This window comes from Aulostomus chinensis, chromosome 15 (genome assembly GCF_037954235.1).
Source record: "Aulostomus chinensis isolate RoL2024-O1b breed Wild chromosome 15, RoL_Achi_v1.0, whole genome shotgun sequence".
In the NCBI taxonomy this organism is placed as follows: domain Eukaryota; kingdom Metazoa; phylum Chordata; class Actinopteri; order Syngnathiformes; family Aulostomidae; genus Aulostomus; species Aulostomus chinensis.
In genome coordinates, this window is record NC_141334.1 from 22,336,446 (window position 1) to 22,357,068 (window position 20,623).

Genomic DNA, 20,623 nt, shown 5'->3' on the forward strand with positions numbered 1-20,623 from the left:
CGATTCTGTGCTTACTGTAAAAATTACAAGCTAGCATTATGAATCTTTTCATCAATATGGCTGGGTCTCAATCTTTTATAAATATGTGAAATTTTACCAAAAACAAACCATATCACAATTTTCTCTTGTGTTTAGTCCCAATTTATTCATCCACAGAGTAAAAATCTGTCGCTTAAATGAACACTGCTTTTGTTTAGCCACTTCATGGCAACTTAAGCTTCCCATCATCAGACTGGACATTTTGAAACCTACTCCCTCTGATTTCAGATGAATAATTTTATTATCACAATAAAAAAGAAAAAGAAACTCCTCTACACACAAATACCCCCAAATCTCTGATGCAATTTTTCTTCCCCCCAAAAAAGTATAAAAAGTATTCTTTTCCAGCACATCTGCTGATCACAGGGGAAGGCCTTCAGTGCTGTGCGTGAAAAGGGTGTTTCCATCGCCATCAGAAGGTCTTATGTTCTTGAAAGACCCCGGTTGTCAAGATCTTTCACCTACAAGTTGGAACACAAGACTGTTAGAAATGTCTGCGAATATGAGGCTGTTCAAAAATCATACATCATGTATGGTTACAAATTCTGTTTTTCACCTTCATATTACCATTTTTTTCAGTTAGTGAATTATAAATTCAACACCAATCTGATGGACAATTTGGGTTTTTAATATGCAAATAATTCTGTTTAAAATCTACACCTCTCAGCATGCAACCTTTGCTAAATGTGGTTTCTGAAGCAGAGAAGGTTTTGAAATAAAGCAAACAACAATTAAGGGCTTTATTCCTCTAACTGCAGTCGCACCGGCCGCAAAAGAAATGTCACTCATCATATATAGATGATTATAATGTGTTTGTGACTATTTCAGGGGAAGCAATCTGTCTCAGAGCCCCATTGTCTGTCCATCCAAGATACGTGCTTGTCCCAAGAGGGACACAGCAATGGATGCAATAAATCAAATTCCCTTCATAGTTTGGTATATCTCTCTTTCGTTACAAAAGTAGTTCAGCGCTTCAGTATTTGCATTTCATCTTCACTGCTGCCAATGTAGCGAGAATGGACAGTGGGGTGCGACGAATGCAATGCAATAAAACTTAACCACCAACATGAAGTCATTAAGACTAAAACAACACACACTGGTTGCAGCTTTAATGGCAGGTTTAGGTTGTGAATAACCATCTGTTGCTGCAAAGTTCCTCAACCTGTTTGTCTACTCAACATACCAAGAGGAATGTTTTCATATCTAAGCTTATAGGACTGGACTTTCTTATTGATGAGGAAGGGGAAGCAGTTATTGTTACCTTGTATATCCTAACCAGCCAGTGCTCTGTTGTGTAGGCCTCCTCCAACACATCCAGTTCAAAGTCTTTGTTTCCAATTTCAGCGTTCCTCACTCGATCATAACCAGGTGGGCGTTCTGCAAAGATCATCGTTGGAGTTACAGTACAAACAGTGAAGTAGTATTTTTCATTCATATCATCTGACTACAGCTCTTCTCAGCAGAGAGTATCTGGTGTCTACAAAGCTTTAGGCACAGGCAACACAACTGGGAACTATTTTGTTTACCACTTCAACTAACCTAATTCTACCTGTGTTGACTGTCATTTGATCATGCCATACTCGACTCTCCTTGTCACAATACTCAGATGCAAGTCATGGTTGAAGTTCAAACAGGACTACATGTGGTGAAAGGAGACTTTGTTATGGAGTTACTCACTGGCCTCTGTATAGACCTGGCCAAAGCGATAGTAGCACATCTTGTACATGAGGCAGTTGAGCAGCACAGGTGAACCCTCACGGTCAACCCGGAACTCGCCGGTGGGAGTGTAGTAATCATGTTCCTTGATGTGCCTCCCTGTGTCTGTACTTCCTCCAATGCGGACCATCCATAGAAACTTGTTGATGTCTGTCATGCAAAGGGATGAAATCTTAAACGACAAATCCATAATACTAGAAATGCTATCATGTACTGCAACAGTGTGAATGTGTTCTATATCCCTTCCTTTCTAGGCAATCTCAGTCAGCTTTGTCCGACATCAGTGGGATAGATAGTCTTTATATTTCCAACAAACCATCCTCTGAAGTTTCAGACCAGCTTTTTTTTTTTTTTTTTTTAATATCTGTTCGGTATCAACAGTTGATACTTTTGACATACCGTCAGAGGAATACCCTGTCAGTCCCCCAAAGATGACCAGGACATAACTAACGTCCAGCTCCCTCATGATCTCATAGGCTCTCTCCTCTGTTGATGCCATGGCCTGCAGAAGACACAAGAGCCTAGTTAGCATAATACTTTAAAACATTATGAGGTTACTAGGGCTATGAAAACACCATGAATAATGTCTGATTTTTCCATCTAAATAAACACGTAAGGCTAAACAACTCAAATATTTATTTTTGCACAATATGTCTGTAAGATGGCCAAGAAATGAGAAAATGATGCATATCTATTGCAACATAACTTGTCTTGTAAAAGCATCTAATTATAAATTACCCTTATTAACCCATGATTCTACGAAGTTACACAAATTGCCATTAATTTCAATATTTTCCCCCAAACAAAGTCATGAATATTCATAAAGGGGACTTTTTTAGTTCTCAAAAGGTCTCAAGTCACTCCCTCCAGCATTATCACGCTGCTGATGGTGAATTAATGTCAGACTTGAGCAACATTTTATTTTCAATCAGTAAAAATTATATTTTGGGTCATTCAGATGCAGTGCAGTGGCTGGGCCCACTCAACCCCCAAGACAGAGCCACAATAGCTTGCTTGCCTGCCTGCCTGCTCCCCCTAGTCAAATCCTAATATTCTGATTTTTTTATTATAAAATTGAATTTACACTGTGTGTTGAAGGTTGTCAAGCTCACCTGTCCAACTCTGGAGATGTGTGTGTTGTTCCATGTGTTGTTATCTACTAGAATGGTTCGGTTAGCCATAGCAGTTATCTGATAACCATAATCCCACCATGACATGACTTTGGAATCCTAGAGAACAAAATCAAATATGTGAATCAAAGCCATCTCATAAAGAACTATGACTGAATAACTGTTAGTATTTTTACAGTTCAGCTACAAGTACTAAAGAATGTAATTTCTGTGGTTATGACTGACTTCAGGAGTATTGTGGCGAAGCCAGTAGTAGGCCTCTCTGAAGTCATCAAAGATGATGCGGCTGCCATCACCTCCACGGGCTGACAACACAATTGAGGGAGAGGAGTAGGCTTCACTTGTAACCCAGGTAGAATGAAAGGTGTATGTGATGAGGAAGAAGGCCATGACCAAGATCATCCCACTGGCAACCTGGTGGAGGACAACAATTACCAGGACTTTAACACTGGATTGGTGGGACCATCACAGCGCTTTGATTGTTAATACATTTAAAAACTAGAGCAGGAAAAACCATTAGATTGCTTCATTTAATGAATAGTTTTATACCATATATGTACAAGAGCCAAGTAGAAAATGAGTAATAAAAGCAGCAGTAGTAAGTAAACAGTAAATATTTAGTTATTTGGATAGTTAATGATTCAGTAAATTTACTTTGTGTTTTGATTAGATCTCTTATTATCATACTCATAACTGCAACAACAAGAAAAGACCAAATGATATATGGATTAAGCCATGGTGTATCACCTGGTGGGACAGGAGTTCCTCTTGCTAAATAATGACAGCAATTTTAATCAAAACAGCTCCTGCTGCCATTGGACCAAAATTAGAAGGTTGAAAAAAAAATAAAAAAATTTATTTGGAAGGACATGTCCAAATGTGTGTTGGGTACAGAAACATGTCAGCAGATTGTGTCTGAAACGTAAATGAGGTTGCAGATGGCATTGCCCTCTGTCGGCTACAACTGAGCCAGTCTCTCAAAGGCCACCAATCCCCACCTCATTTTTGATGGGGTAGGTAGAGTCCTGCTGCTTCTTAGTCTTCTTGTCTGGCCGGCTGACATCCAAGTTCTTCATGTACGTGGTCAGCACCTGGGACACACCAATGCCTGACAAGATGCACATGACAGGGGCCAGCACCAGCATCAAACGAACCTGAAGAGACGAGTACATTTAGAACATAATTCACTTTCCATTCCCTCTTTTTCATTTAGAGCATAACACTGTGAATGTGATTTTCACTCTGAGTCGGGGAAAAAAACCTTCAGACAATCTCAACAAGCAGCCAAGTATTTCATAGTTTAACAGCTAAAACTCTCCACGGAAACTGACAAAAATATCACATTTCATTGTGTTTACCGTTTGGTGAAAAAACATCACCATAACCTAACCCTGCTGATCATCATTGAATTTCAATCCACTTCTATACCCCTATCCATTAGGGCTGCGTTGGCGCTGGAGCCTATCCCAGCTGCCACTGGGTGAGAGGACCCTGGACGGGCTGCCAGGACTGGCAGTTCATCGCAGGGCCATCAGGAGGAATTAGGGGATCAGTATCTTACTCAAGGATACATCAACATGGTCACCAGGGGAAGTAAGGATCGAACCAGCGACCCTTCGGTTGCTAGATGGCCACTCTACCACTATCATTGAATTTAAGCACTTCAAACAAAGAATTAGCACAACCACAAGGCAGACAATGAAAAGAAATGGACTATGGACTCAATAAACAGTATCCAAAGAAATGACCACAGACACAAGCAGCTACTCCCCATCTGTAAGCAGATGATGAAGGAAAATAGAAGAGGATATCAGTCGAGAAATTATACATAGATGGTCAGTTATTCAAAGTTAAGGAAATTACCCCCTAGCTTTTCTTACCCCCTTCCCACGTATTCTACCATCACATCATGACACTTCTGTTCAGACAACTCTCTCTCCCTCCTCTGCCTCAAAACATATACGTGCCCACTCTCACACCTCCTCCACGAGTTAAACAAAAATGGACTGTTGTATAACACTACACTTAAGTCTCAATGCACTATTTAATGTGTCCCCAACAGAGCTGCACTATTTTTTAATGTTCCCCTCAGACAAATGCCAAACAAGAATGCTCCAGGACCTGATGAACACATATGAACAGAGCAAAGATTTCACTTCTTCTAAAAATCAAAAAAAGATTCAACTCTGCCTTCAAATTACCCTCCCATTTATCAACATAAACATTAAAATCCTCAGTAAAGCTCCAGCTCATAGGATAGAAAAAGTCACTCTTAACACAATTTGCCCAGATCAGACCAGCATCATCAAGGGTAGACATGCATTACATGCAGATTGCTTAATTTAATCCATTACACATCATTGTAACAGGAAGACACAATCATGGCCTCTTTAGGTGCAGAAAAAGCTTTCAACAGGGTGAACTGGAAAATTCCATCTCACTACAATACAAAGACATGGCTGTAGGGAATAATTTATTCATCTTCATCAGTCTTCGTTGTCCTCCACTTATCCAGGTCCGGGTTGCAGGTGCACACAGCCTCAGCAAGGAGGCCCAGACTGCCCTCTCCCCAGCCACTACCACCAGCTCTTCCAGGGGAATCCCAAGGTGTTCCTAGGCCAGCCGAGAGATATAATCCCTCCAGCGTGTCCTGGGTTGGCCGTGAGGCCTCCTCCCGGTTGGGCATGCCAGGAACACCTCCTGAGGGGTGCGTCCAGGAGGCATCCTCACCAGATGCCCGAACCACCTCAACTGACTCCTCTCAAAATGGAAGAGCAGCGGCTCTACTCTGAGCACTTCCCAAATGATTGAGCTTCACCCCCTATCTCTAAGGGAGAGCCCAGCCATTCTGCAGAGGAAACTCATTTTGGCTGCTTGTATTCGCAATCTTGTTCTGTCAGTCATTACCCAGAGCTCATGACCATAAGTTAGGGTTGGAATGTAGATTGGCCGGTAAATCGAAAGCTTCACCTTTTGGCTTAGCTCCCTCTTCACCTTAAGAGGATCACGTCAAAAGCAGAGACAACATTCTCCCGCCACCAAACTTGACACCCTCCACCACCTGACTGCGCCTAGAAATTCTGTCCATAAAAGATATGAACAAAACCGGTGACAAAGGGCAGCCTCGGCAGAGTCCAACCCTCATTGGGAACAAGTCTGACTTACTGCTGGCAACGCGAACCAGACTCTCACTCCTCTAGTGGAGACTGAATGACCCTTGTAAGGGGCCATCCACTGCTCCTGAAAACACAGTCATAAGCCTTCTACAAATCCACAACGCACATGTGGACTGGTTAGACAAACTCCCATGCCCCTTCCAACACCCTAGCAAGGGAAAAGAGCTGATCCATGGGTCCATGGCCAGGACAAAAACCACATTGCTCCTCCTCGATCTCAGGTTTGACCATCGCCCTGACCATCCTTCTCCAGTACCTTGGCGTGATCCCCTGATAGTTGGAACACACTCTCCTGTACCCTCTCTTAAAGATGGGGACCACCACCCGGGTGTACCACTCCAAAGGAACTGCCCCTGATGTCCACAAAATGTTGCAGAGACATGTCAACCAAGACAGCCCCACAACATCCACAGCCTTACCCTAGCTGGATATCATCCACCCCCGGAGTTCTGCCACCACAGAGTTGTCTCACTGCCTCGGCGAATTATGCCCCGAAGATTGGCCTTCAAAAAGCCCACCCCAGCCCTCCGCCTCCAACCTGGAGCAACTCCAGCAACAGACAGAGTCCAACCCCTCTCAAGGATTTTGTGTCAAGGTGAGGCCAACTATATCTAGCTGGTAACACTTAACCTCTTCCACCAGCTCTGGCCCCTTCCCCGCCAGTGAGGTGACACTCCATGTCCCAAAAGCCAGCTTCCATGTCTGGGGATCAGACCGCCAAGGCTCCAACCTTGGTCTGCTGCCTGTTCCACATTGCACCGGACCCTTCCAATTCCTCCTGCAGGTGATGGGCCCATGGGGGGACGAGTCCATGTAACCTTTTCGGGTTGGCCCGGCTGGACCTTACTAGCAAAAGCCCAGTCACCAGGTGCTCGACCACGGGTCCCTACCCCGGGCCTGGCTAGGGCGGGGCCCCGGTAACCCTTCAGGCTGGGTACATAAACTATGTTTTTCTAATTTCTTTTTATCTTTGTATGCACATGAAAACCTGAAATTTCCACAAGAAACAACTAAACTCACTGAATTATGCTACAAGATGTCTGACTACTCAATAAACCAGATGGGATGCAGCAGCCCACATATCAACTACCGTTCTACCAAACCTTGCTGTGCCACTAGAAAACAATGGATACCAGAGTTTAGGTGTAGGTGTAGGTCTTTCCCCATTTAATGTTGTATGCTTATTTTTATTATTATTGCTACCTGCCTACACCTGAAAACTGGTATCCATTGTTTTCTAAGGGTACAGCACAGTTTTTATGTTCAGTTTTTTTGTTTTGTAGCTGTTGTTTATGTCACATTTGTGTTATTGTCTATTTTTCATATTTTCACAATAAAAGAAAAATAACAAAAATAAAACTCTAAATGTGCAAGCTTCTAGTGACTTGGCAGAACGCACCATGACAGCAGAGAAGTACATGCTGGTGACTCCATACATGATGATGAAGATTCTGGCATCCGACAAGTTGTTGAAGCAGTAGTAAAGACCAACTGGAAGGAAAGCAGAGGCCACAACAGTCAGAAGTCTCCATGATGAAAGAATTCACTATTGTTCTTTTGTTTCTGCCTAAAGTGCACTTGCCTGGAAACATGAAGACCAGGAGCTGAAGGTCAAAGTAATAGGAGGACCAGGTTGTGGGCTGGTGCTCAGACACAGAGGCAATGATGGGGATGTTGTTCTTGGCATAGGAAGGGTCCAGCAGGGAGTAGAAACGGCCAGTCCATGGAGATATCTTACCTGAATGCAAAATTAATTAGGTCCAAAAAAATTTTTTTATCCAAAATGGAAATTAACAAAATTTGGTCCTCTTACCTGTAAGCATTAGAACAGTGCCCACAGACAGCAAGATGAAACCCACCAGGGAGATAACGCTCTTGAAGAGCACCTCAAATTGTTGGGCATTGAGTTTGCTCCGCAGGTAGTCCACAAACGCATGAATCTGGCACAAGCCGAACATACCAAAGGCTGCCATGTGCTCTGACGACTGCACTGGCTGGTGGGTGAGAGAAGACAGGCAGGGAGTTAAAAAGGACAGAACAAAATAGTAGCTGTAATTCCCAGTCAGAACCAAGGAGAGATAGAAATAATGGTAAGGTATTACAACAGGGAGACATTAATAACAGTTGATTCTTATTCAGGTTTTATGGAAAAAGCTGAATAAGCACTCCTTAAGTATTAATCATTTATTGATGCCCTCTGGGGTCCCTATTGTAAAGTGGGAACATATATCAGTGAAATAACACTTCACCCAAACTCTAATGATTCTCTAAAGCATGTATCCACATCTCGCCTTCACTACCAGTACCCATTTAGGAAAAATATTCCACAAAGAACAATTTAAATGCTTAAATGCCAAATAGCTACAGATTCAGATTTTACTTTTCTTAAGTAAGCTACTTTTGGTTTGAGGAAAAATGAAAAAAAAAAAAAAAAAAAACAATTCCCAGTTGATCATAAGATAAGCAGATGCTGCCATTGAAACCAGGTAATGCCAGGAAAAAAAAGTGCAAACAAGTTAAAAAAGACTGAGCATATAACAACCTGATCTAGTTTTTAAGTTTCTTCTGTTGTCAGACACGTATTTTTTTTCCAGTCATACCTGACATGTTTTGATGGTCAACTTCCATCTTCTTCAGGTATGACTGACAAAATACGTGTCTGATGACAGAGGAAACTTTAAAACTATCATGAACATAGACACCATCAACTTTGTTGGACAACTTGATTGATGCTTTCATCACCTAGTGACACTGTAACTAGGGCTGCAGCTATTGATTCTTTTAGTAATCAAGTAATCTACTGATTATTCTGGTGATTAATCAAGTAATCAGATAAGTATTGTGCATTCTGCAATTTTTTTTGACTACATAACTTTTGCTTTATTTAAGAGCAATAGTAAAATACAAAAGAGAAAGACAAGTCTCTTAAATGGACATGTATGAAATGAACATGTAAAAGTTCTAAGTAAAGTCACTTTACTTTGACTGTACTTTTACTGTTTTTACTTTACTTTTTACTGAAGTAAAAACAGGGTCCTTCAAGGGATTGGTTCACCAACATGCCACCTTTTTCCTTCTCTTATGAGTTCGCATGTCTGTATTTAGAAATCAAAAAACACCAATAAGAGCCATTAAAATACAATAAAAGCAATAAAAATATAGATTTTTCCAAAAAAAGGGAACAATTACAAGCAAGATTTTTAATGGTAATTTTTACATTGGGATATTTATGCTCTCTTTACACTCAGGTAAAGTTTGTGACCAATTTTGGCACTATTATGTTTTTAATCATTCCAAGAAAATGACGGCATCTGCAATTAATAAGTGAACAGACTGCCCTCCTCTCCTTCCTCACCTGTTCACTCAGCTCTGAGAAGGTCAGACAATTTCTCACAGAGAGACAGACTCTCCTGTTTAATGTAAAGGCCTCCCTATGTAGTTGTTTAATCTTTTAAGTACACCTGGTTGGTGTCAATGTCATTCACCATCACATTAGTTTTGACTGTTTTAATAAACTCCATCATTAATAACAAGTCTGGTCTACATGCAGCTTTCTGCTCTGAAAACTGATTCGCGGGTGAATTTATCTGTGGAAAACAAAAAAAACATCAGTTGGGTTTTGGGATGACTTTGTAAAACATCCTGCTGATGAAGAAAATCAACAGATCAGACAGACAGGGTAAGAGAAGTGCGCTGACCTCCTCTGTGTGTGTGTGTACTGCATGTGTGTGTGTGTATCAAGGAAATGCATTAACGCAGGGAGGAGAGACGCTGCAGCTGTGTGATAATAAATTATATCAAAATTTAAATTTATCAATATTCTGGTCTTTAATAATTAAGCCTTTTAATACCAAATGTCAGTGCCCACTGCTACGTGCAAAACAAAGTACAGTTCCAAAAATTTTGCCTTGAGGAATTTTAGTGTCGAATTGCTCGAGGAATAGTTTCAGCCTTAACTGTGACCATTATATAGTAACTGGGGTTAGGAATTAGAACTGGGATCAGTTTGTCCAGCAGCGATTGTTCAAGCACCTTGTTTATTTTACCGTTTTATTTTTGGTCTATACTCAAATGGTTGTGAATGAAAATGTTGAGTATGTTTTAATGAAGTAAGGTATTCTTTAAGAAAATGAGCTTTCTACCTTTATATAGTCATATTGGTACAATACACAGTATGGGTTGCACATATCTGTAAGTGATAATTTTTTTCTGCTCTAAATATGGTAATAGATTAAAACATCCCGTACTGGTTGGGCCCTCCTGTCTAGTTGTGCTTTTTCCAGGTATTTTGCAGAAAATAACCCAAAACACATCACTCTAAAGAGCAAATAATATTGTTAGGTAACTTCATGCCTTTAAATGAAACCCAGAAGAATTAATGTATAAAGATTTTTTTTTTTAATTTTTGTTCCATAGTGAGTTTTATTACCTACTAAAATACCTCACTGTTCAAACATGCTAAATAACAATAGAACAGTGTTTAAAATGCAGGCAAAGTAACATTGAAAAGCTTTAAAAGCTTTCAAATAACCATCAGCATTATTTATTGTTATTATTAAACAACAAACAAACATCTTGTTATATTTGGTAGCAGTGAACCAACATTTGAAAGGACCCGGTATCTCTGTGGTGATTCACCTCTCAATAATTCTTACCTCAAAATAAGTGTCAGAAAAATTGAGCTGTCAGCGCAGGTTGATCCTTCTAACACAAAGGCCCTGTGCTCAACTGGTATTAGGTCCTTCCCGATGTGATCTGATGACAAGTGGTCAGCTTCTACTGAGTGTGTACACACTTGGTTTTTAAATGAGTCTCCTGTGATCAAATTTCACCTTCCCCTGCAGCATGAAAATCAACATGTACAACACTTCCATTTCCTGTGTTGTTAATTGCGTATTTTCCCTTAAAGTTTAGTAGTTACTACAGATGTCTGTGACAGACTGAGTGGTTGCGTTAATCTACACAATCAACAGCAACAAATAAACCTGTTTCATCTCCTGAGGTTTTGAGGGACATACTTACATGTGCCACTTGTAACTACTAAACTGCCGGCTATTCGGTTAAATATGCTCATTAAAACGTTGCAAATGGGAGTATCGTATGTGTTTAATTGCAAACCGCCCAGGAAAGCAAGATCCAATCGCAGGAGACACATGGACATGCATTTCAAAATCAAATGGGAACATATTCAACAGATCTGACTGTTTGCGATTGGATCACATCAGGACAGATCTTAATACCAGGTGTGCACAAGGCCAAAATCAATGTTACTATAAATCTGGCTGGACCTCAGTTTGAAGGAGGGCATGTATAAACCCAACTAGCTCATCTTACCTGGAAGCCAACGAATGAGATCTGCATGGAAAGGATGGTGCCCAGGCAGTAGACTGTACAGTAAGCCACATAGATGCGGTGAGAGAATCGTCCTGTTAGCATCAGAACCAGAACGTGAAGGGGGATGAGGTTGATCAGGAACACATAACCACCCCAGGAGGAAACCTACATACACAAAAATTACTCAGTATTATCTCTGTAACGTTGAATCTTAATCCTTTAAAACATTTCCTTTCCTTACTGCTTACCATGTAGAAGTAAGCCAGCGCGCACATCGATGACCAGTACACAGAGCCTGTTTTCACAGCCTTGATCCACATGTAATATGTCAGTAGCATACAGAAGATGGCAATACCTAAAGTAAGCAGGACAGTACAGTTCAGTTGTTCATTTTTCTCATTTTCTTTCTGATAAGGTTTGACAAAATAACTATCAAAATTCAGTTTTTATGCTTTTATCAATTTTACAATCCCTTTATGCCATTTCGTTATAAAGTATTGATTTTGAATCTGTAGGCTTCAAGACACATTATAACTAAGTAATTGGCACGTTAATAATGTCTTAATGATTTTATTAAGTCTATAAGAAGTGTGAATAAGAAAACAAATTTTGTACAATATGCCGTTTTACATTGGGAAGTAATTGCTTCCTCCTTTTTCTGCTTAAATCTTACCTCTAGTCAATGATATTGGCCTGCTTATCAAGCAAAGAGAACTGCTAAAGCAACCAGGTGTAGTGCTAATGTTGAACACAGCTTCGTATAGAGCAGTTTCTAGGAGAGGTTAATATGACCCGTTGAAGTTTATCATGTAATAAGCTGTCATCAAGCACAACAGTTTCATACCTTCGTTATCATAAGAGCCAGCAACAGAACGAGAGATATAACCAGGCACCACTGCAATCATTGCTGCTGCCAAGAGCCCAGCACCTGCATCCTAAACAGACAAAAGACTGATTAGTTGACATGATCTGTCACCATCAACCATGGAGCGGGAGATTGGGGCGGCATCGGTAGTCATGCAGGTACTAAACCAGTCCGTTGTGGTGAAGAGGGAGCTTAACCAAAAGGTGAAGCTCTCGATTTACCGGTCAATCTATGTTCCAACCCTGACCTATGGTCATGAGCTTTGAATAATGACCCAAAAAAACAGATTGCGAATACAAGCAGCCAAAATGAGTTTCCTCTGCAGGGTGGCTGGGCTCTCCCTTAAAGATAGGGTGAGAAGCTCAGTCATTCAGGAGGTGCTCAGAGTAGAGCCGCTGCTCCTCCATGTCAAGAGGAGTCAGTTGAGGTGGTTCGGGCATCTGGTCAGGATGCCTCCTGGACGCACCCCTCGGGAGGTGTTCCTGGCATGCCCAACCGGGAGGAGGCCTCGAGGCCAACCCAGGACACGCTGGAGGGATTATATCTCTCGGCTGGCCTGGGAACACCTCGGGATTTCCCGGAAGGGCTGGGGAGAGGGCAGTCTGGGCCTACTTGCTGAGGCTGCTGCCCCTGCGGCCCAGACCAACCGGATAAGCAGAGGACGATGACGATCTGTCACCATGTGAAATTACACACTAATAAAGCCCAAATTTGGGCTTTTTTAATGTGCTTAGCCATCATGACGGCTAAGTAAGTTCTCCAACTACCACTCTGATGCAATACACCTTATCGCAATTGTATGCTTCTGTGATATGAACCGGTCACTGCGACCAACAACATTTTTTCAGGTTATCCTTGAGTCGAACATTTGTGGTAAATTTGCAGATTCCCTGAAGGAGTCCCAGAGGTGTCATGTTAATATGAGGCAACAGTAACTTGCTTCATTGACCACCAAAATCTTTTTAGTTCAAGAGGTTAGGGTTAGTTCAAGAGTTCAAGAGCACACCCAAGTCAACATGAACAATTTTCTCAAGGGGTTCCAATAATATCACATTCACATAAAGGGTACTAATAACCAGAAAATATTGGGTTAGGGTCTGGTCTGCTGCTGCTGCAGAAGCATAACAAATCTGGCTTTTGGGCATATTCAACACTGTGGCTGGGTGACTACCCTCTTCATGGGCTGTACGTGCCTTTGTGCATTTTTGGGGAATTTGTAAAATAATATCAAAGTGCATTTTAGTATCTTTTCATCAGTTATACCTTCAATTCCTTGGTGAAGTGGTAGGTGACTAGGGCAGTGAAGGAGGAGAACAATGGAGCCAGGAAGACGCAAACATTACGGATGTCAATGGTGATGTTGAAAAAATGTAAGATGTGGTAGAGGACAGCAGAGGTGATCATCAGTCCTGGAGATGGAGATCATACAAAAAGGTGTTCATGTTAGCTTTGCACATCACTTCAATACTGAGTAATGTACTCGCATCTTTACCTCATACAGCTCCAATTAAGAAATCAACAAACCAAAAAAAGCTTTACAGCATGTTGTTGTCTGTTTGTTATTTTTAATTTTACCTGGATAAATGGTTCCACCGATGATCCTCCCAAGTGGATACCATGCCCTGTCATCAAACCAGTTATGAAACTTGTAAAATCCTTCTTCTGCCAAGAAGCGGGTGGTACGATAGTTGAAGTACCTAATGGTGACATGAGGGTACACCATTATTAAAAAGGGAGGAAAATCATTTAATAATCCTTGGGAATAATCAAACCGCACTTACGGATCAAACTCATGGATGACACTTTCAAACCTCAAGACAGAAAAGAGTCTGGTAGAGAAAGCTGAGGATGAGAGGGAAAAGCACACAAAGCATATTTTTTATTTAATAACAGGGAGACAATTAGGGTTTTGAAAAGTCCATAAAGTGACTATCGAACTCACAGAGGACAGCAGCCATAGACAGGATGAGAAGCTTCAGAAGTGTGTCCTGTTTTTCATAGGACAAACGCAGGAAGCCCAGCTTGGTCATTTTGGCAAGGTTACGGACAGCTCACCGTACTACCTGAAGGGAAGAAAAATGATGTCAGATAAAATGGAGCAGAGGCAAAGTTTGTACTTTTTCCACCGTGGTGAGACAACCTCCATGTCAAGCCCAACCAGATAAGGCCACGCACTAATGAGGAGCGTCAGAAACTAGGAAGCACCCACTCTAGAAAGCTTCAGTGGTGTTTTGAAAGCTTTCGCATTCCAATTCAGCGATATCATTGATATAGTGCAAAAAGAATACACACTGTATCGAGCTCACCAAATGAATTCTAACTTTCAAGGAGGCACCACAAGAGTGAGCCATACTGACAGTCAGACAACCTTTCAAACATCCCAGAGCAAGGATATATGGGAAGAGCTTGGAATATAAAATAGAAATATATTCAATCGCAAATAGATGGTCCACGTTACGACACTGCTGACGAAAAAACCCCCAGCACTGATTCCGACTGAATATTTTGATGCTCTGCTTCTTCCTTTAAGTGACTAAGTAGCAAGTAATGCTAACCTTTTAGGTTAGCTGCTCAATAGTCCAGACCCCCTGTCTCTTCCTTGATGTACTCTCAGATTATTATTCACTCTTTCGAATACTACAGTAGTACGACAATGCAAATAACCCGCATTCTTTTTCTGGGAGCAAAGGTTTTTGTTTTTTTTTATATTCTGTAAGACTTACCCGCTCCGCCTGTTACTCATGCACTTCGCACACAAACTTTACAGCAAGCTAGTTCTGCCCAAACACGTCATGGTGCACGCTGATTGGTTGAGCGTCAGTCAGCAGTAATGTCAGGTAGATCTGTTTGGTTCTTCGGCTGTCATTCAAATTTAGTTCCCGACCCTACCACTGTGGTTCAGTGACGTGTCCTTCGGCGAGAATAATTAACGTTTCGCCCTCTATTGGCTTAAAAAAAAAATCATACAAATTTTAATAAAACAATTCATGTCAAGTCAGCGGTGCACTGGTATTTACTTCCGGCCACCACATTAGCAACAGTTACTTAAATATTATAAAGGAAATAATTTCTGACTGAAGGAATAGTTTAAAATGTAGAAGGTACGTAGTCTTAAGTTTTCTTCGGTTGACCTGACAGTGTAGGTTAGCGGACTGGATGAAAACAGTGATTCATTTGCAAATTTGAATGATAAATCTTAAATAATATGATCAAATAAGAAAAAAAATTACAACTCATTTAGTAGATTTACTTTCTATAATTACATCTTAATATATGGACTATATATAATCAACTCCATCCATCCATTTTCTACCGTTTATCCTGTTAAGGGTCGCGGGGGGCAGCTTTCGGCCTTGAGGCGGGGTTCACCCTCGCCAGTCCATCGCATGGCAAAAACATATAAACAGACAACCATTCACACTAACAGTCACACCTACGGTCAATTTAGATTATCCAATTAGCCTAGTCCCCATTTGCATGTCTTTGGACTGTGGGAGGAAGCTGGAGTACCCGGAGAGAACACAGGTAGGCATAAGGAAAAAATGCAGACTCCTCACATAAAGATCCCGTGCCCGAGCCGGGGTTGCAATCCGGAACTTTCTTGCGGTTTGGCGACAGTGCTAACCACAGCACCAACATGCCGCCCCTGTGTAGTGGTTACCACTCTCACCTCACAGCAAGAAGGTTGCGGGCTCGAGCACGGAGTCTTTATGTGTGGAGTTTGCATGTTCTCCCTGTTGCTGCGTGGGTTCCCTCAGGGTACTCCGGCTCTCCCCTACGGTCCAAGACATGTAAAAGGGGACTAGGCTAATTGGATACGTTAAGTTGACTGTAGGTGTGGCAGTGAGAGCAAATGGCTGACTGTCTGTTTATGTTGGCCTGGTGATCTGTCCAGGGTGAACCCCAACTCTCGCCCAAAGGCAGCTGGGATAGACTCCCCACCCCAACCCTTAATAGTATAAGCGGTAGAAAATGGTTGGATGAAATTCAGATATTATGACGTTTGATCCTTTTTCCTGCTGAGTTTGAATCATGCTGTCTGGACCATCCCTAAAGTGACCTCACCAAAACCCTGAACACATAAAAACATTGAAATCTGGCAATTTTGTTTAATTGAAATTAGATGTATTACCTTTACAAAAACTCACTCACAAATAAGTCTGCACGAGCGCTGGGCTATTTTGACATTAAATGCACATGGTGTCAAGAGTCGTGCATGCTCATAAGCTCCAATGATTGAGCGGGTTGTGATCAAACATAATCAGGGTGTACTATTATGAAGATTATACACAGCATGAAAACCAAACACTTTAAGCAATTATATTTACCTCAGCTCTCTGGTCAGCATTGAGGCTAAAACCCCCTTGTCCATATGATTGACCATATGACTCCTGTCTATATTAGTTTAGCAGTGTAGCAGTGCAAGTGAAATAAACCACACAAAGCCATAGCAGTTTGGCAGTGTCATATCACCGTTCACCTCAGACTGAGACAGCCTCTCTGTTTGTCAATGTCACTTTGCAACTTCACCTCCAAATACAAACAAGTCCTTTCAAACTGAAAAAGTTTCTTCTTTTATACACGAGTTGGCCTTAACATTAATACAACATGATTTCTTGTGCTGTCATTTATTAAAGGAGAGTCACTCAAATGGCACATTATACAAAAAAGAAAGATAATTCACATAAGAAGACATCAAGAGTTGAGTATATGATGTGTTTTGAGTGTGAGGCACAGGGCAGTCAATTTTTGTGTCACACTGAAAACTTGTGGTGGTTGCTGCAAATGAGTAATTGAAGGCCCAGAGAAAAGATAAAACATGTAAACCCTTTGTCCTACACCACATCAGTAGAATCTCTTTGCCATAACCCTCCTTCAAGTAGATCCATCACTGGGTGGGCAGCAGTCTATGTCGAGCTGGGGAGGTGTGGGGGGATGGTAGCCTCTCAGAGGACGTCGATGACATCATGGAGGATTGTAGGTGGACTGTTTTGTGGAAAAGCTTGTTGCTGATTAGCACAACCAGGGAGAAGAGACGCAGCTGGAAATGGCTGGAGACGAGGAAACCCAAATGTGATTGAAGACTCAAGCAGTGAGACAAACTATTTAAGAATAAATGTAGGATTCTAAAACACCTACTATAGCTTTGTTGGCGTCTTGGCCTCATTTGCACTGATGATGAATAGGGGGAAGAGGATGGAGAATAAGCAGCCACTATTGGATTGAAAGAAAAGAACAAAAACATGACATGTATTTAAAGTCAAAACACAACACAAGGTCAGGTTTCCAGTAGGGTTGCAAAAATGTATCATAATATTCAGTTTGATAAACAACCAAGGGTTATTTTTTCTTTTAATAACATGGGACCTGCAAATTTTTTGTTCCACAACAAAACAAAAGTAAAGTTTTACATCTATGGCAAACACATACATTAAAAAAGAACACACTTTTGAGTTTTGGAAACAATTATCAATATATACAAAGCAACAAACAGAGAGGAGAAAAAGACAGTTAATCATTAACAAAACTGATTCATCGAAAATGATCAGTATTACCTGATGATGTATGAGGAGGGCAGGGCAGTTAGCAGAGCCATAGGCAAACCAAAGCCAAAGTAATAGGGCCAGTTCCTCTCTATATTGGACAGCCGCTGGTGCATCTCAATGCCTCACATAGAAAGAAGCACAACCTTTTGTTTATGCTGTCGTCAATTCACTTGATTAAATTTGGTGTGGAAAGTAATGTTTGAACTAACCATGGTTAAACCAACGATACTCGAAGCAGTACAGGGAGTAGAGCAGAGACATGTGGAGAAGGCTGACCATCTGTCCAATTGCATCAATGGGAAAGAGGCTAACAATCATACCCTAGAGGAGCATGTAAATAGAAAGCACACATTTACACTCACTGAAGCAGGAGATAAACCAGACAAGCTTCATACAGGGTTGTTTTTTTTGTTTGTTTTTTTAAACAGGATTCACAATCTCATCCAGAATCTTCAAAAGTCAGTACTAGTTTGGTCCAGTCAGGTTGGCACAGGAATTAGCAAGTGTACGAGGGGTACAAACTCAAACTGACAAGAATGCGAGGAGACCAGGCTCTTCCTTACATGAGTGAATCAAACATGTTGGATTGTCTCCAAACAGTCCGGATGAAGTCAGGTAGTGCACACCCATGACAAACCCCACTGTGAATACATATCATCGATAACCAAATAAAACAGAGATGGCAGAATATTATACACCGTTTTTGTCATTATGCTTAACGCCGTATTTGTTGCACCTTGCATTGGCATACATAGCCTAGCCTTAACTTCAGTATGTAATGTTTCCAAAAGGTGTTCGACACTCCTCCAACTCCTCTTGCACTCTGTTAAGAGTTCATATTCCCCACATTTACCCCTCAACTACGTTGCCCAAATACATTTTAGTACAGAAAAAAAAGCTGCTAGTTTTCCCACCTCCATGTTTGCATTCACTGCAAACTCTTGTTCTTACAAATGTTTTCACAGGAACTTAGTGCTTTTACATGGTTTCAGTTGGTAGTGACATGTGATTAGGTCTTTAATGATGATTTCTGATTTCCAGTTTTTTAGTCATCATAGGAAAATTTGCTGGAGACAATGTAGATTTTTTTTCTTCTCATAATCTGTTAGGATTATGAAAGTTATCCATTATTTTTCTTGATGTTTGTTTGGTTAGGAGATTTGTTTAAAACAAGACTTCCCCCAAAAACTTTATTTTGTCATTTAGAAACTTATGATATTAGAACGCAGAGGGAGCCAGCCATGTATATTTAGGTTGAAGCTGACAGTACCCAATAACAATCGACTAGAAACAACGACCATTTACAAATTCTCAAACCCATTTTCCTGTATAATCTACATATTATTTATCCAACTGTACGCTGAGTAATTCACAAACACTTTGAATTAAGCAAACAGCAAACAAACAAAAGGATGACCAGCTGGAAAATTGCTTGCTAGTGCTCCTTCACGGTAGCGCTGAAGCGCAAGGGTTACCTTTGTTTTGTTTTTGGCTCAAATAAAAGTGAAAAAAATGTCTTTGTGAACCCAAGACACCTATTTGTGAGTACTTGACTGGTAAAGTGAACTTTATGGGTGAAGTATTGCTTTAAGATGAAATGCAGATCACAGTCTGAAGTAAAATCTCCCCCAACATGATCTATAATAACCCTGTGTGAGATAGAGATAAATAAATAAATAAATAAATAAATAAAAAATGCCACCAATTTCTTTCTGGTGAAAGCTGTTAAGAATGGGCAGCAGGACTGAAAATATGGGCTTCCAGTGTCAGACCATACCTGCAACAATGTACAACAATGTACCTGAATGAGGAACAGTGCCTGGAGTAGGAGGTTGAAGAGCATGTCTGCTATGATCTTACTGACGCTGGGGAATGGCTGTGCTTTACAGCCAGACACTTCAAATGCGAGATCAGCTATATCCTGTGACACATTAGGAAAAAAAAACAAACACTGTTAACTCTGTGTTTCTATAGGGTTACCTGGAACAAATATGTAGAATGCACAACATAGACATCGGAATTTGGAACCCACACACCTTCCTTTTTATTGCTAAGAGCAGATACAGCATTTTTGTTTTTGCATGTGGGTTCTAAAAGTAGAGGTTCTAAATGTAAACAAATTGTGGTCTCCGCTTGACAGTGTACATTTTGGCAGCTATTTTTTAACTTAATCTTTGCATTACTTCTACGGCAGAAATTCATTCCTCAAGTCACATTTAAGACTTTTTTAAAGTTTTCATGTTTGTAGGTGAGGATATCTGAAAATAGTCCAGTTTTAGTTATCAAAATTTCATTACATTTACATCAATTTTTAATCGAAATAACATTCTCTTTCATTCAATTAGGCTAGTATGGATAATGAAAACTGGAACAGAGATGACAGTATCAAGTGATTACATTTATAAAACACCACTGCACTCTCACTCGCTGAACACTTGACAAATGGGAAATCAGGATACTATTACCTTATCTCTTCTACACTAAACTCTCCCATCAGTGTAGTGCTGCTATGTTTGCTGCTCTGTTTACTAAGATAAGAAGTGGATTACAAACAAACAGTGGTGAGTAAAAAAATTTATGGTTTCTTCAGTGAATTGAACACTGCTACCTGATCAAATTATTATGACTGTAATACAGGTAACAATAATTTGCTTTGTAGTAAGTACTATTTGTCCACACCCTGGCATTTAAAAAAAAAAATCCATGATTCACACACTTTTAGTATTGTTTAGTGCATGGAGACAGGATGAGGGAGCTTAGCTCTCCCAAACAATACTTGTGCTTTTGTACAATAGTTCTAGTTTTCATTTTCATTAA

At 40.7% G+C, this 20,623-nt stretch overlaps 2 protein-coding genes across 3 annotated transcripts in view; both read right to left on the bottom strand.

The window, feature by feature from the left end:
- Window positions 1-118: 118 nt before the first annotated feature.
- On the bottom strand, window positions 119-15,122 carry stt3a (STT3 oligosaccharyltransferase complex catalytic subunit A). Of its 2 annotated transcripts, none has more exons than XM_086226527.1 (18): window positions 14,984-15,122; window positions 14,203-14,323; window positions 14,042-14,102; window positions 13,836-13,957; window positions 13,524-13,669; window positions 12,240-12,330; window positions 11,644-11,750; window positions 11,396-11,560; window positions 7,875-8,055; window positions 7,644-7,799; window positions 7,461-7,552; window positions 3,884-4,039; window positions 3,111-3,299; window positions 2,868-2,984; window positions 2,155-2,257; window positions 1,717-1,905; window positions 1,301-1,416; window positions 119-500 (listed from the first exon to the last, which is right to left on the bottom strand). In XM_086226527.1, exons 2-18 carry the CDS (start codon window positions 14,288-14,290, stop codon window positions 462-464), a joined length of 2,118 nt encoding a protein of 705 aa, XP_086082653.1. In that variant the 5' UTR covers window positions 14,291-14,323; window positions 14,984-15,122; the 3' UTR covers window positions 119-461. The 2 variants fall into 2 exon arrangements, with proteins under 2 accessions (XP_086082653.1, XP_086082654.1); XM_086226528.1 differs by lacking the exon at window positions 14,984-15,122 and adding an exon at window positions 14,816-14,949.
- Window positions 15,123-16,872: 1,750 nt separating this feature from the next.
- Window positions 16,873-20,623, bottom strand: part of ei24 (EI24 autophagy associated transmembrane protein) — a 7,937-nt gene continuing 4,186 nt past the window's right edge. Inside the window, exons 7-11 of the mRNA XM_086179009.1 lie at window positions 19,608-19,727; window positions 18,016-18,127; window positions 17,816-17,927; window positions 17,400-17,474; window positions 16,873-17,311 (exon numbers count right to left, since the gene is read on the bottom strand). Coding sequence (XP_086035135.1) covers window positions 17,149-17,311; window positions 17,400-17,474; window positions 17,816-17,927; window positions 18,016-18,127; window positions 19,608-19,727 — 582 coding nt within the window. The 3' untranslated portion in view covers window positions 16,873-17,148. The remainder of the gene's footprint in view (window positions 17,312-17,399; window positions 17,475-17,815; window positions 17,928-18,015; window positions 18,128-19,607; window positions 19,728-20,623) is intronic.